The sequence below is a fragment of the Telmatherina bonti genome (assembly GCF_933228915.1).
Source record: "Telmatherina bonti genome assembly, chromosome: 3".
Lineage (NCBI taxonomy): Eukaryota > Metazoa > Chordata > Actinopteri > Atheriniformes > Telmatherinidae > Telmatherina > Telmatherina bonti.
In genome coordinates, this window is record NC_136621.1 from 13698545 (window position 1) to 13713848 (window position 15304).

At 38.6% G+C, this 15304-nt stretch overlaps 1 protein-coding gene across 1 annotated transcript; it reads right to left on the reverse strand.

Annotated features, from left to right (window-relative positions):
• Positions 1-39: 39 nt before the first annotated feature.
• On the reverse strand, positions 40-13630 carry LOC306772763 (nicotinate-nucleotide pyrophosphorylase [carboxylating]-like; the record flags this gene model as incomplete). The annotated part of the gene is made up of 5 exons (XM_079262373.1): positions 40-179; positions 4295-4493; positions 4585-4716; positions 7140-7450; positions 13378-13630. 5 exons carry the CDS (start codon positions 13628-13630, stop codon positions 40-42), a joined length of 1035 nt encoding a protein of 344 aa, XP_079118499.1.
• Positions 13631-15304: the final 1674 nt, after the last annotated feature.

Here is a 15304-nt window from a genome sequence, read left to right on the forward strand (position 1 = left end):
CCTGTGGGACTCTGGAGGCAGCTGATAGGTACCGACAGGCTAAGCCGCATCCAGCTTCGGCTGTTGCCAAGGCAAAAACTGGGAGGAGTTTGGCTTGGCCATGGAGAAGGACTTTCGGATGGCTTCAAGGCATACTGTGTGCAGTGGAGATGGGGAGCTGCTGACCTCAACTTGGGATGCTGTGTGAAATGAAAGGGGAATCACACTCCTCAGCCTCCCTGGTAAGGTCTCGGGAGTCCTAGAGAGGAGAGTTCGTCAGATAGTCGAATCTCAGATTGAGGAGGAGCAGTGCAGCGTTTGTCCTGCTCATGGAACAGTGGAACAGCTCTATACCCTGTTTGGGGTCCTGGAGGGGTTATGGGAGTTTGCCCAACCACCCTACATGTGCTTTGTGAACCTAGAGAAGGCGTTTGAACGTGTCCCCCGGGGGCTCCTGTGGGGGGTACTCTGGAAGTATGGGGTACCAGACCCCCTTGTACGAACTGTCCGGTCCCTGTACGAACTGTCCGATCCCCCCCCCCCCCCCCCCCCCCCAGAGTTGGCTAATGCGGCTGGAAAGAAGGAAGTGTCTGAGCTTCCCTGCTTAGGCTGCTGCCCCCGCGACCAGACCCCAGATAAGTGGCAGAAGCTGGGTGGATGTGGGGAACATTTGCAGCAACTGACCTGCAATCTGCATCGCAACATACTGGCCTCCAACCAATTTTGCCATATTTTGACTTCTCAGAAACTTATTCATTATTATGTTTGGGTTTTTTTGTTTTTTTTTTGCTCATTTAACCAAAAATTATCCAGAACTTGGCTCACTGAAACGATTCTGCTTATTTTTGTATGATACAAATCAGAGATGAGCAGTCTGCACATCTCTGAGTCTATACTCAAAGTCTGGATATGCCCATGTTTGTTTGATTTTTTTTGTACGTTTGCAAGAAAACAACACAAAATGAGCATCAGTTAGCTGGGAGAGGTGCAGGCAGTTAATGTGTTGGATGACAGTGTATGATTATATGATCCTAACAACACAAAGGTTATGAATCGACATGAATGTTTTAAAATCCATTGAATAAAAAAAATGTTATGCTTGATTTGGTAGAAACAGAGGCTCCTGAAAAAGTAAAAAAACGAATGAATTTGTGCATTTTAAACCTAAAATGGGTTTCTACAAACCCTAACACAAGTGGAAGGATATCTCAACAGTATAAAGGACACAATCAAAATATGCTTAATGTTCATATTATATCAGTGCTGGTAGAATGATTGGAAAGTGAAAATTACCCCCATCAAAGTATCTCACAGTAACTCTGACAAGAAGTATGTCCAGCCGTTCAGACTTGGCGTTAAGGGTATAAACGGATTTATGAGCAGGTTTTCAATGCACATAGCTATGATGGTTTTGTGTTGTGCATGCACAGAAGGAAAATGGAGCACATCTATGAGGGCAGGTTAAAAAATTAGAACACCACTCTTCTGTTTAAACCTGTGAAAAGAGAGGTGCTGCTGAAATGTGCACATTATGAGAGCCGTGAAGTTTTGCAACACTGAAAATCAACTTTTTTGTTTACTTCACTGACCTTTTGTCCTTAACTCTGACCTACTTCCTTTTTTAAATTAAATGTATGTTGTTCTTGTGTGTTTAGAGAAAGTTTAGAATATAGTTAGACAAAGTTCCAAGTTTAGTCACTGTTGGGCCATTCTGTAGGTTCCTCACTGCTACAATTTCCTGTTTTGTGCTTTCAAGTGACAAAACTGGAGAAAACGTGTTGCACAATAAAGAAGTAACGAAAGGAAGAATGTGGAAATGCAGCAGTGAGAAAGGAATTTTTTTGTTCAACGTCAGTTTTAAATACTAACACATAAGGCAAGTCAAACAAAACATTTACACTATAAACTTTTGAAAGTAGGCAATTTGCTGCTGTAACGACTGGAAAAGGACATACCTATGCAGTGTATCGCAATAAATTTAAATTAATTATATTACTATGGGGATTCATTTCTTGGTGTATTTATTCATTTGTGTATAAGACATATGTAAATTGAATTTAAGATAAAACCTCACATTAGTTTAATTCGATTACTTAATTAAATGGCAAAAAAGATGTAAAATGACAATTAATACATAAAAAACTCTGGAAATGATCAGTCTGTCATTTTATATCATACAAAGTACTTATCAAAACCAGTTTTCAATTAAATTAATTCAAACTAATTTAACAGGCAACATTGCATCGCATTACTCCCTATACTCTCTTTACTCCCTATTACTTCCTATGTTTTGTAAATTAATTGCTTTTTTCTCCTAATTTTTCTTTTTATTTATTCAAAAATGAAAAGTTAAATAAAAACTAATATGCAACTGACAGGAAAAAGTCAAAAAGTACCTCATTCTGGCATACAGTAGAAGTTAAGTGCAGTAAAGATCGGTTAAAAATGTTGGTTTCCTCAAAAGGTGCAAAGTGCCCTGCAAACTGAGATGAGTTTATCTCAAATGAGATAAATAAAGACATCCTTAATGTAGAAAATCTCCAGAAGTCACCATTTACAGGTTTGTATTAATTTGCAGAAGCATGAACAAATAACGCGCCATATTTAAATGTCATACTTTAAATCACTGACTTAACTGTACGATCATGCTGTCAAAGTGTAGGATTTTACGTATTTTTTAAGAAGTGAGAAATTTCCCTCTTGGATTTTTACACCAGTTAATCTAAACACAAAATAAATAAATATTTTTCATCTAATTTTCCTGACTGTTGTTTTCTGAACTAAGGGGAAAATTGCTATTATTTTTACAAACAGCAGCGTGTGCTCCTTTAAGTCAATACAAAATCAGAAAGGAGCAATTTAACCCGTTAAGATGAAAGTTAATTTAGATTTTGCAAAAACATGAGGTCGATATCCTGTGTGAAGTTTGTGGTAACACCCATACCCTGACTCGCTGGATGAATTACACTAACTTTCAAACTGAACAGTTTCCTTTACTTTTCCTTTCTTTTACTTATTGCTTTTTTTTTTAAACCTAAATGTTCCTAAATAAAAGTTTACAAAGTGAAGAATATTTAAATACAACAAATAAAATAAATGCTGTAGCATAACTCAGCCTTTTAACATTATTTATTCTCCCTAAATCATCATTATAAAGTTTTTAGTTTTTTCTTAAATTTTTTTAATCTTACCAGTAGCCACCATATAGATGAGGAGGGAAGCGCGACGTAGTCCAGACATTTTTCAATATGAGGCTGAATAGCTGAGCACTGCTTGCTAAAACGGCTGTGTGTGTGTGTGTGTGTGTGTGTGTGTGTGTGTTTGTTTCCTGGGTGTTTCCGTTAACAGGTGGTTGACACACTTCCGCATTTTTGCTTCTGACAATAATATGAATTTTCTCATGCGTCTTTGTCTTTTTCACTAATTCCCAAATCTTCCATCTTGTTGCCTTTTTTCATACTTCACTTCCTTCCCTCCATCTCTTAACCCTTTATAAGCCACTCAATAAAATACCTTAAAATGAGACATTTTAACCTAAAATTGTCCTGGTATGTACCAAGACCTCCATTCTGTTGTTACATTTTCTTTTAAAAAATTTTTATGCTGAAAATAAAAGAAAACAAATGGATCAAAACTAGTCCCTTGCCTGATAAAGGGATAAATGTAAGGAAATAACTTACCAGAGAAGATCTGTTATTCAAATGAATTTACACAAACCTCTGAAGACGATTTATTTATTTATTAATACAGAACAGTGCACCATTCAATAAAGTTGCTATTTATTTGCTAAATTAAATACAAGCTCATACATTTCTGCCGCCCCTTAAGCATTTCAGCAAACACTTCAGAGATTACATTTTTAAACTGTAAGTGACAGAGTAAAGGATGACTTGCACATTTCTACTAAATCAGTAAATATAGTAATATACCATCTCCACCCATGAATATACTAGAAAATAGCCATCAGATTGGTTTTGTAATGCATGAAAGGGTTAAAACAGAAACTGACCAAGGAAGTAAACTGTTGGAAATATATTGGATGAAGTCGTCCCACCAATAATTAATTTAGCTTATTTTTACTATGTGTGTGACCTTTCAGCTGATCAGTTTCAACTTGTGACTACTCTCAATGTGCATGACTGTTTGCATGTGTTTTTTTTTTTTTTCCAAAAACACAAACATTTGGCTGCAGAAAAGGATGTGTGGTCTGGTTTCTATTCTGCTTTGAGCCATAAATTGCTGATACATCAAAGGAAACGTCAATTATTTATTCATCTAAACAGTTTTTGTTCTGTTTATTCTATTATTTATCTACACGTGCTGTTTGCTGAAGAGTTTTGAACCTTGAGAGAAAAGTCTGCAATTGGGCATCCCTGTGTGATACATCCCAGAGAAATGATGTCCACATGTGAGGAGAAATACAAGGCTATGTTCTCCGGAGTAACTCCTCCACTGGCTTCTATCAGCAGCGTTGGGAACTCATTCTTCAGTGCACAGGCTGCAATGTGAAGCTCCTAAGGATGAGAGATTTTTGGAGAAATGTTTATTGCTTGAAGATGTCAGAAACAACAATAAATTAATTTTGCGAGTCTGCAAACTTTCTACCTGTGGTTGAAAGTTGTCCAGCATAACGACGTCAGCTCCTGCTGCTGCTGCTTCTCTGCCCTCTTCGACAGAGCAGCACTCGACCTCGATTTTACTGCTGAAGCCACACACCAAGCGGGCTGCTTTTACAGCCTGCGGAACAAACAGTGGGAACTCTGTGGGATTTGTTGTTTGGTTGGTTGGTTTTGTGTGTGTGTGTGCATGTGTATGTGTGTGTGTGTTTGAGTGGTTTTTGTGTGTGTGTGTGTGTGTGTGTGTGTGCTCAAATACTGTAATACTGTAGACACACCTACTGTAAACATGTCAAACTTGACAAACAGTGATAGATACCAAAAAAAAATAAATAAATGAATAAAAGAAGTAGAATTTCTGATGTTTTTTTTAAAGCCATTTTTTTTTAAGGGAAAAAATGAGAGGGTTTATTCTCATGAATGAACATTTAATCATTTCATGTTGAAAAACTCACGGAAAGAAGGAAGGATGACAAATTATACAGTATTATTCTAAATAAAAGTAAAAACAGGAAACAAAGCTAAACATTGTGCACATAGCAGTTCGCGAAGACTTGTTTTTGTTTGGGTCTGTGTGGTGAAAATCTAATCATCCATCTATGCCAGTGTTTCTCCATTCTGGTCCTCAGGCCCCCCTGCCCTGCATGTTTTAGACATGATCCTCCTCTAAAGCACCTGAGTCAGATTATTGGACTTCCTCATCAAGTTCTTTGCAGCCTGTAAACAAGCCCTTTATTTCACTCAGGTGTGTTAAAGTAGGGTTGCCTATAAAAAATGCAGGCATGGGGGGCCTGAGGACTGGAATTGAGAAACACTAATCTATGCCAACAAAGGTCTGAAAGCAGCATGATATTTTAGACCATAGTGGGTGATGCAACCCAGTGCATGTGTTGGAAACTAAATTTGAAGGAAAGTGTGTGTCCCCTATGTGCACATTCCTGCTTTAATCTCCCAATTTCAGTTTTAATGTTGCTCAGCAGCCTGCATGGTGGTTTGTGCTTTCATCTCACAACCAGGAGGTTCCTGGTTTCTGCGTTGTTTTTTTCTTTTCTGCAAATCTAGAGAGGCGTTGGGCTGGGGTCATTCTCTAAGGAGTTTGCACATGTCGGTCCTCTTTGGGTTCTCAACCTTCTGCCAAAATGGCTCAAGATCGTTGCCATGTAGTATGCACCTATTTATATGCTCTTTTCCTGCATATCCATGAATGAGGACGATATTTTTGTACATAAACCACTTTAGTGGATGTTAGTGAGTCATCCAATATGTTTCCATTCACTGGAGAATAAATAAATAAATTATATAATTGAACATATTGTAATTATGCAAATTTGCCTTTGCGGAAAAATAGGAAAACAAAATGATACAGCTACATATCATAGAAGATTTACATAATATAATTATGATTACATATTATCTTATAAATATTTGATAGAATACAATAAAATAAATAATAAATCATAATCAATTGTAAATATTACTAATTAACAAAAAAAAAGTATCATTGCAAATGCTTGTGGAGGTCAAATACTTTATTTTTTAAAAGTTTGCATTTTCTTTTATTAATTCATGCATTAAAGGAGTAAATTTGCCTGTTTGTCTCCAGCATCGACTGGCCACACGCCGATGGTATATCCCTGCCTCTTGGCTGATGGCAGCTGGGATATGCTTTTCTGAAAGAGATTATCTTATCAATACCTCAGAATTTTTGCCCAATTTCTTTCTAATGTTATTTCAGTTCATTAAAGTTTGTAGCATGGGTGTCTGCACATCTTTCTTTAGGTCTGTGCATAAAGCCATGTTTATGTTATTTAAAGCTCACCATGCAATTATTTATAATCAAATAAACATTTTAAAAATGAGGAAAATCAGGCATCATTGCAAATCTCTGTTTTTTTTCTCCAATCATTCATTTTGTCACAACATCTGTCTGTCTGTTTGCACACAGCCCAGAAATTTTTTACTTTATATGGACATTTTTTGGGGCATTTACTGACAAATTAGGGCCAGCTGGCCATTCCTTTTAACTTGCTAGAAGTTTGCATAGACCAAAGAGGAAAAATACAAACAATTCTTTTTGTGGTCGACGTGCACATTCATGAATAGGATAGTTTTTGTAAAAATTTCTCAAGTACAATTTGACAAGATGGAAGATATTGATGTATGAGGCCCATTGTTTGTTGTTTAAATGCACCTTTGCAAACCTAAGCCATGCTTCCATGTTCTTCTCAGAGTAAATAATCTTTCTCCTCCAAACATTTTAAACAAGCCATACTTGTTTATTGTTTATTTAATTATTCTACCATTAACTTTAACAAGCAAACTGAGGTTTGTAGAGTCTGAGATGTGACCCTGTGGATTTTTCCAGTGTCTGGAACTTCCTGGAAGTGGTTTTATTATTCTTCCAAAAAATAAGGAGCTACAGTTCCACCTTTAAGAACCTGTGTTTACTCCTTGGCTTTGTGTTAGTTCACAAATTACAGTATATGTATTATGTAATCTATTTGTTTTTTTTGTTAGACACCAACTGATTGTTCAGCTTTTTACCTCTGTGATGCTTCCTGATGCCCAGACATGGTTGTCCTTCAGCATCACCATTGCACTCAGGTCCTGTCTGTGCATGGACACACCGCCCACCAACATAGCATACTTCTCTACCAGCCGAAAGCCTGGAGTTGTCTTGCGTGTACCAGCCACTTCTCCATGCCAGCCGCTAGTCTTTGCAATTTCCCTGAGCTGAGAACAGCGGCTGGCAATCCCAGAGGCACGGGCCAGACAGTTCAGAGCAGGCCTTTCCCCAAGGAGAAGGCACCTCGCTGGGCCTCTCACCACAGCAGTCAGGGTGACATCATCTGCACCTGTGGAGGTTTCATTAAGAGAAAGCACAGGTGGAGCTCAATTGCTAGAATATTTTTTATAGTGCAAGAAAATTATATAGGTGTTTTTAGTGAATAATGGGCGTGCAGTTTATCTTCATCATTTGGATAAAGCTGTTAAACTTGGATATTTATGGAGTGATATTTCTTGCTTTTTAGGTAGCGGATCTGGTGAGGAGGATTTAACTTGGGTGCAGTTTACTGAACTGAAGGCATTAGGAATACAGTAATAGAACAATCAATCCTGTCTTTGCTGCAGCTAATTTTTGAATAAATTACATTTTGGCAGAGGGGAAATTACATTGTTAAGATGATCGACAATATCTTGCTTTTTTTTTTTTTTTTTTTAAATTAACAATGTACTTTCCGCATTGGTAGAAAGTTGAATTTGTTTCCAGTGCGGGTTGGACTTCACCAAGGCTGCCCTTTATCATTGATTCTGTTCATAACTTTCATGAACAGAATTTCTAGGTGCAGCCGAGGTGCTGAGGGGATCCGGGTTGGTGGCCCCAGGATTGGGTCTCTGCTTTTTGCGGATGACGTGGTCCTGTTGGCTTCATCTGGTCGTGATCTTCAGCTCTCACTTGAGCAAGTCGCGGCCAAGTGTGAAGCAGCCAGGATGGGAATCAGCACCTCCAAATCTGAGACCATGGTCCTCAGCCGGAATAGGGTGGATTGCCCTCTTCAGGTCGGGGGTCAGGTCCTGCCTCAAGTGGAGAAGTTTAAATATCTCTGGGTCTTGTTCACGAGTGAGGGAAGGATGGAGCATGAGATCGATAGGATCGGTGCGGCGTCTACAATAATGTGGACTCTGCACTGATCTGTAGTGGTCATGAGCTGTGGGTCGTGACTGAAAGAACGAGATCTCGTATACAGACGACTGAAATGAGTTTCCTCCGCACGGTAGCCAGACTCTCCCTTAGAGAGCTCGGTCATCCGGGAGGGGCTCAGAGTAGAGCCACTGCTCCTCCACATCGAAAGGAACCAGTTGAGGTGGTTCGGGCATCTGGTCAGGATGCCTCCTGGACGCCTCCCTGGGGAGATGTTCTGGGCACATCCCTCTGGGAGGAGACCCCGGGGAAGACCCAGGACATGGGGCTGGCCTGGGAACGCCTCGGGATCGGGCTCGGGCTGCAGCCCCTGCGACCCAACCCGAGATAAGCGGCAGAAGATGGATGGATGGATGGATGGTTGGACAATGTACTTTGTAAAGTACAAATAGTTATTTAAAAGTTTGACAAAAGGCATTCCTGTAATTTTATTGTATTTCAGTTGACTTAGAGCAGAAGATGACGCAAATACTGACTTTTTTCAAACATGTCAACACTTAGATGTCTGTAAGTGTACGTCCAGAATGTCACAATCTTGGTAAAAAGTTTAAAAGCAGGACTCGAGAACAAAGTTGTTCCTAAGAATGGTTGGCCAATGTGGCCCACTTTTCATCTAAACATATTCAATTCTTACCAAAAACTGTCTAAATACAACCTCAGATGAACAAAAACAAATGACATACTAAGTCCAGACCTCAAACCTACTGAAATGCTGTGGGAACATCAAAGAGCTCTGCGTAAACATATCCCATCTAAATCTAAATGAACTAATACAACACAGAGAAAAGTTGACTGAAACTTCGACACAAGCAGATGAGACTGACATATAAAGAAAACCACCTGTGAAGGTGATTTGACAAGTTTTTTTTATCATAAGGTTAGTTTTTCACAGGTTGGGTTTTTGTTACATTGATGCATGATGCTTTATGAGGCATGTTATTGTTTATTTACCTCATCTCAAAGTCTGATGAGGATTAGATGAGGTTTTTCTCCCTATCTGATTAGAACAAGATAGAAAACCTTCCAAAGAAAAGAGGATTTGGCTTCTTCATTATCACTTATTATAAATAATACCATATGTTTCTAGAAGTTCAAATTCAATGTCAATTACTACAATTGCATGATATTTTTCAATTTGGAATTATTCAATAATTCATTTATTATCCTAACTGTTTAGTCGATGAAGGGTCGCGGGGAAGCTGGAGCCCATCCCAGCAGTCTTTGGGTGAAAGGCGGGGTACACCCTGGACAGCTCACCAGTCCATCGCAGGGAATTTGGAATTAACTATTTAGAATTTAAAAATTCTGAATTAAAGAAACCTGAATTGAAGGTAACATGGAAAACACTTAATTCACCTTTACTTAATTTTGCTTTTGATGTGGGGTTTGGGAGGGGTTCTGATTGGACAGGCGATGGGCGTGATGCACTCGTATCTACCAAAAAATGACAAATTCCAGTTTCTGCTTTGAATCACTGCTGTTTAATTGGTGCTATATAAAAATAATCTTGCCTTGCCATTTCTTTTTGGCTACAACAAGAAAGACCACATAAGTATCACATTTGCTTTTATTTTGATTATAACACTGAAGTACCAGATCAACACGAAACATATTACTTCACATTTTTCAGCAGCTGAGGAAGTGAAATTAAGTTTAATTCTGAATGGTTATTTTCATTTAGAATTGTGTATTTACATGGTCATTTTTAATCTCTTTGAAGCAGATGGCCGCAAGCCTGATAATGGGAATAATATTATTAACCTAAAGAGTATCTTACATAAGAGTGTTGGCTTGGGCTTGGTGACTGGTTGGGTTGTTGGCTTTTGGGGGTTTTTTTTTTCAGGTGACTCTATAAATTTGTGCTTCCAGCTATGAATTGGCTTGTATGAATACTAACTGGATGACAATGAATCATCTCAAATTGAGTTTTCTATAAGATGTCCAGAGATGTAGGGGTGTATCCAGTGTGGTGCAGTGATGCAGCACTGGCAGTGTACACCACAAAGTATGAGCATTGGTCTCCACTGAGGCTAGAGAAGGAAAAAGAGTCAAGCACGCAGACAACAGCAATTGATTCTGGGCAAAAGAGGATGTGAGGACAACATATATCTCAGTATGAAGTTTGTTAACACTAGAATGGCTACCGACTCTTTATATTAGGCTTCAGCTAAAATAATATTAACTAAGATAAAATAATGTTTTATAAAACTAAATATAAAGCAATAATTGTAGCTTGCTTTCCACAGAAAACAAATAAAAAAATAACTAAATCTAAACTTTAGCTTGTACAACCTGTTTTTGTAAAAAGAAAAAAAAAAAAAAAAAAAGGAGCATTCTGCTAAATGAAGGGAACAATAGACTATTTATACTACCATGACCACCTACAGTATTTACAGCTATTTAGGAGTCTCAGCCATTATGTATCACATCTCTACTCCTGCAGCATCTGCACAGGGCTTTGCAGCTGTCATGTCTCCTCTGGTTTGCTCAGCCTCACCAGCCTACTGATCACCAGCACGTTTCCTGCCCCTTCCAGGATGGACATTACCTGTATTCCCCTCATTGCCTGTGCCTGTATTTCCCTATATTTAATCCCTGCATTCGGTCAGTTTACCTTCGTCGTCTTCTTGTTCCCTTACCAGACTTTCACTTTAGATTTGTGTTTGTAGTGTTTCTAACCACACTACTGAGATTAATTAAAAACTTCTTCAAACATTGGTCCTGCATTTATGTCCACCAAACTCAATCTGAGAACAGCACATGATGGCATTGTCTGATTTTTTATTTTTTTAATTTTTGTTTGTTTGTTTTTAGTTTAGTTTTATGAAAAGTCAGGAACCAGCAAAGCGGTTTTTTTATTTTTTATTTTATTTTTTATTTTTATTTTACAAAGTTCTTGCGTGTGTAAATTTTAAAACAATCAAAATGACATCTTGGCCATTCTAGTGTTAAGTAAATCTAGCTGAAATTAGAATACCCTGAAAGAAGTAAACCTAGAATAATAATTGCAACCTATGATCAGTATCGGGGGTGGCTAGCATAAAACAGCTCAAAGTAAATCCAAGTCTTAAGCTGCTGTATGGAGCTGCAGATTTGGTTGCAGGTGAATACTCATATAGGTGCCACGTCAATCGCATTTCTCTTAAAAAATGTTCCTTCTACATTCATTTTACCAAAGCTGACCAGAAGGCAGCACCTAAACAGTGCGGTCCAACTAAATCCTTACATAATTGAAATTTCTGTTCCATTTTATGGATGAAATGTAAATAAATATCACCTTATGAAATGACTGCTCCATGTTCAGAGACGTAGTAAAGATGTCCAGTTCTGGCCCCTAACCTCCAAGTGTGGGATGTTTCCCTGCTTCAATACACCTGGATCATTTATGCTGAATAAATACCAACAAAACTGATTGGGCACAAAGTTGTTGTATTTTACTGATCAATGCAGCGTACCAATGATTAATTAAAGTTGTTGTATTTTACTGATCAATGCAGCGTACCAATGATTAATTAAAAAGTGCCATTGGCATTATGGTTAGAAAGACTATAAATGGATTTTGGGCTATTGCAGTCGCCTAAGTTATGATAACTGTTTAAAATTTTGTAAAAAAAAAAAACTTGGGGCCAGATCTACTAAGATGCCAATTTGTGAGTAGTAATTTGTGTGTGCAATCAAGAATTTTCCACATGGGGTTGAACCACGGTTTGCGGGTGATTTTAAGAGTGATTATGTAAATGGGCGACTGGTGCCAACTTGTTTGAGACTCTATTTAAATTATGGTTTTGCACATTTTTTGGTTTGAAGTGTGGGAAGTTAGGAGAGAAAGCATGACCTGTAGCAAAGACTACCACACAAATAAACATTATATGGGAATAAATTTCTGAAAAAGTGAATGTTAACAAAACAATGCGAAGTAAAAAGAGGGTATATAATAAAAAAGGTGGGGATGTAGGGTGTATACTGTAACCTTGAAAAAGAAAGAAAAAATAAATTAGTGTGATGCAGTCTCTTGTTTCTACTATAGATCTCATTTATTTTCACTGAGGACCTCACAAACTGACTCACGTACAAGCCAGCTGTCTAAAAACTTGACAGCTCGCAACTTGAAAAGCAGAAACCTGTTATTTGAAAATAAAAGAATCATGCACTGCCTGAGATATTTTGCACATGGGTGTAATAATTTGCTCTTATTCTGAGAAATCCAGGCACCGGGAAAAAAAAATAGTTTAGCCTCAGTCAATGACTGCAGAGTGCGTGAAAACCTAATGACCGTGACCATCCAACACAAGGCATTTACAGGACTTGGATAGCCCATCTGGGGTATCCCAGCTGTGACGCAATATCTGTCAATTGCAGGTATGTGTGACTCCTCTCGAAATCCATCCTGAGTTCCTTCAACAGCTCCAAATCGCAGATGCTGGATAGGTGAGATGTCTTGATGATTGTTTCCTGGGTTATCCCAAAAACATTCACATGATGTTGAAAAACACATTCCCTGCATCTCCTTGCTTTGTTTCAATGTCTGCTTCTTGTGACAGTAACCGCAGCCATGTGTGCATGTACGCACACACACACGTCCTTTTAAAATACATTATAAAAGCACAGTTTCTATGAGCAAAATTACTCTCAGATTAATATATTTACATTTTCTCCTCCCAAAACATGCAAAATAGTGTGTGAACACCCGATATTGTATATTCATTGAGGTACACATACTAACTAGATGCACACACATTATTTTGCACCTTTGAATGACGCAAACCTCAGTGTGTGCAGTTGGTAAAAGAGTTTGTACTTTTTGTAGTTAGTTTGCACACATTTTAGTACATGCAAGCTTTTAGCGGATCAAGGCCTAAATCTTTTTCTTGTAAGGTTTTCTGCCATTTACATGTGCCACCCTTTTCCAAGTCTGTGCTCTGATATCGCCCCCCATTAATTTTTTCCGAGACACGCCACTCCAAAGATGGCATTGTTGTAAATTGGCGCTTTAAATAAAGCTGAATTTAATCAAATCAATGACCAGCCATGTTTTACAAACTTATCTTAGATCTATAGAAGCATGTGTTTGATGCCTACCGATCTCAGCTCCTTCCTGGTAAATCCAGTCCACAGTGCAGCCGACCTCAGTGAACACAGCTGTGAAGAAAGGACTCCCTGCAAGGATCGTGTGAGGAGTTTTACACAGCAACCTTGCCTCAACTTCTTCTGATCCAACACACACTCCTGCCGGGTCAAAGTTAGGTGTGTCCTCTGCCAGCCACTCTCGTGCAAGTCGGGTCAGGGTCGGGGGCGGGATTGAGTGTGCTACCAGGAGTGTTGATGTAGACATACTGGAAACTTACATGTATATTAAGAAAAATTGTAAACTTCTTCATTCCTAACAAAGAGTTTTGAAGGGACTGTCTTGTCCCCAAACAAGAAATTGTAATTTACAAAAATACTGAATTTGCGACTACTATTTAGCATTTTCATTCTGTATCCAGAGAAAAACACACAAGTAAGAGGTGCAGAAAAGAAAAATCTGCATGACCACTAAATCCCTGCAAAAGATGGTTGTGAAATCAATGTGCTCTAAAGGTATGAAGGCTTCACAACAGCATGTTTTGGTTGGATTTCCATTTAATTTGTTAAAGTGGAACTATTATGTGCATTTCAGGCTAATTTATTTTTATTTCTGAGACCAGAAGGGCTGGGATTGATCGAGTTATTGTCACAAATGGCTTTATTTACTTCAGACCGCCCCTCTCCGTAGGCTGTCAGATCAGCCTGTGGCCAAAACGAGTGGATTGAGACTCTTCCGCATTAAGCAAAGCCTCCCGCCACTGCACTACATCGGGAGCGCGCACCGCACCTGCTTTCGCCGTCATTGTAACATCTCATTAACAGAAGGATTAGGCTCATATGAACTCAATAAAAAAACAAAATACAATGTCAACACATAGCATACAGCCCTACATGTTGGAACCTGAATCAGACCCTGAAAACAAAGTGGAAAACAGCAACCCACAGCAACGAATGCAGCAGGATGTCTCTCTTTGGTAAACTCACCAGCCATCGTTGGAAATAACTTTATCCGACGTTTTCCACCCGCCTGATGTATTTGTACATGCCCTTGTTAACCAGTAGAAGGTAACCAATCACCAAACCTTATCCCCCGGGACGTCACAAGGATTTCCAAGTAGAAAAAACTCTCTAAAACAACGCGTTTTTCGTCGCCATGGAAACCGAACGGAGAGCGTGCTGGAACTCAAACTCAACCTCAAACATGCGTTTAGGTGATAAAAAAAAAACCGGTGCCGTTCACATGTCTGATGAGGATTCAACACTGTAACACTGTAGAAAGCTCAGAAAACTTGAAATACCACAATAGCACCCCTTTAACGATTTGTCCTCTAAATGCTTTGCATTGATCTCTCTCTCAGTGTAACCTTCACAAAAGACAGATGTGGATGTGTCTATTTCCACTGCACTGCATCATAAACAATAAAGCTGAAAGCTCAAACACAAGACTGGAAGTGCACAAATAAATGGAAATTAAATGCATACTTACATCTGTCAATTGCTCTCCTTTAGGTTGCAGACTACGGTGTGGTGGTTTGAACACACAAAGCCACAGGAAAAATGTGGCATGGAGTTTGACCCCATGTCCATGTTGGAATGTTTACAAGCTCACTAAGAGGTCACACTGTGGGCTCAGCATTGATTGCTTTGATCATGGCTGATTCATGGGCCACTAAGATCAGTGTTCATAGTTAGAAAATAAGTTTTAATTCATTGTGACTCAGCCTGGAGGTCTTTAAGTACTTATTACAGAAATACTGTTCTTGTGGAAATGCAAACTGATCTAAGCTGTATTAAATCCTAGAAAGTTTTGGTGATATAATTGAATAAAAAGTGAATATGTTAAACTGTAGGTACATCCTATCTCTCTGCTTTTTAAATTGGCTTTACTTTGGTGGTCAGGATGATTTTAAATCTTCATGTCTTTCTCTCATTGTGTATC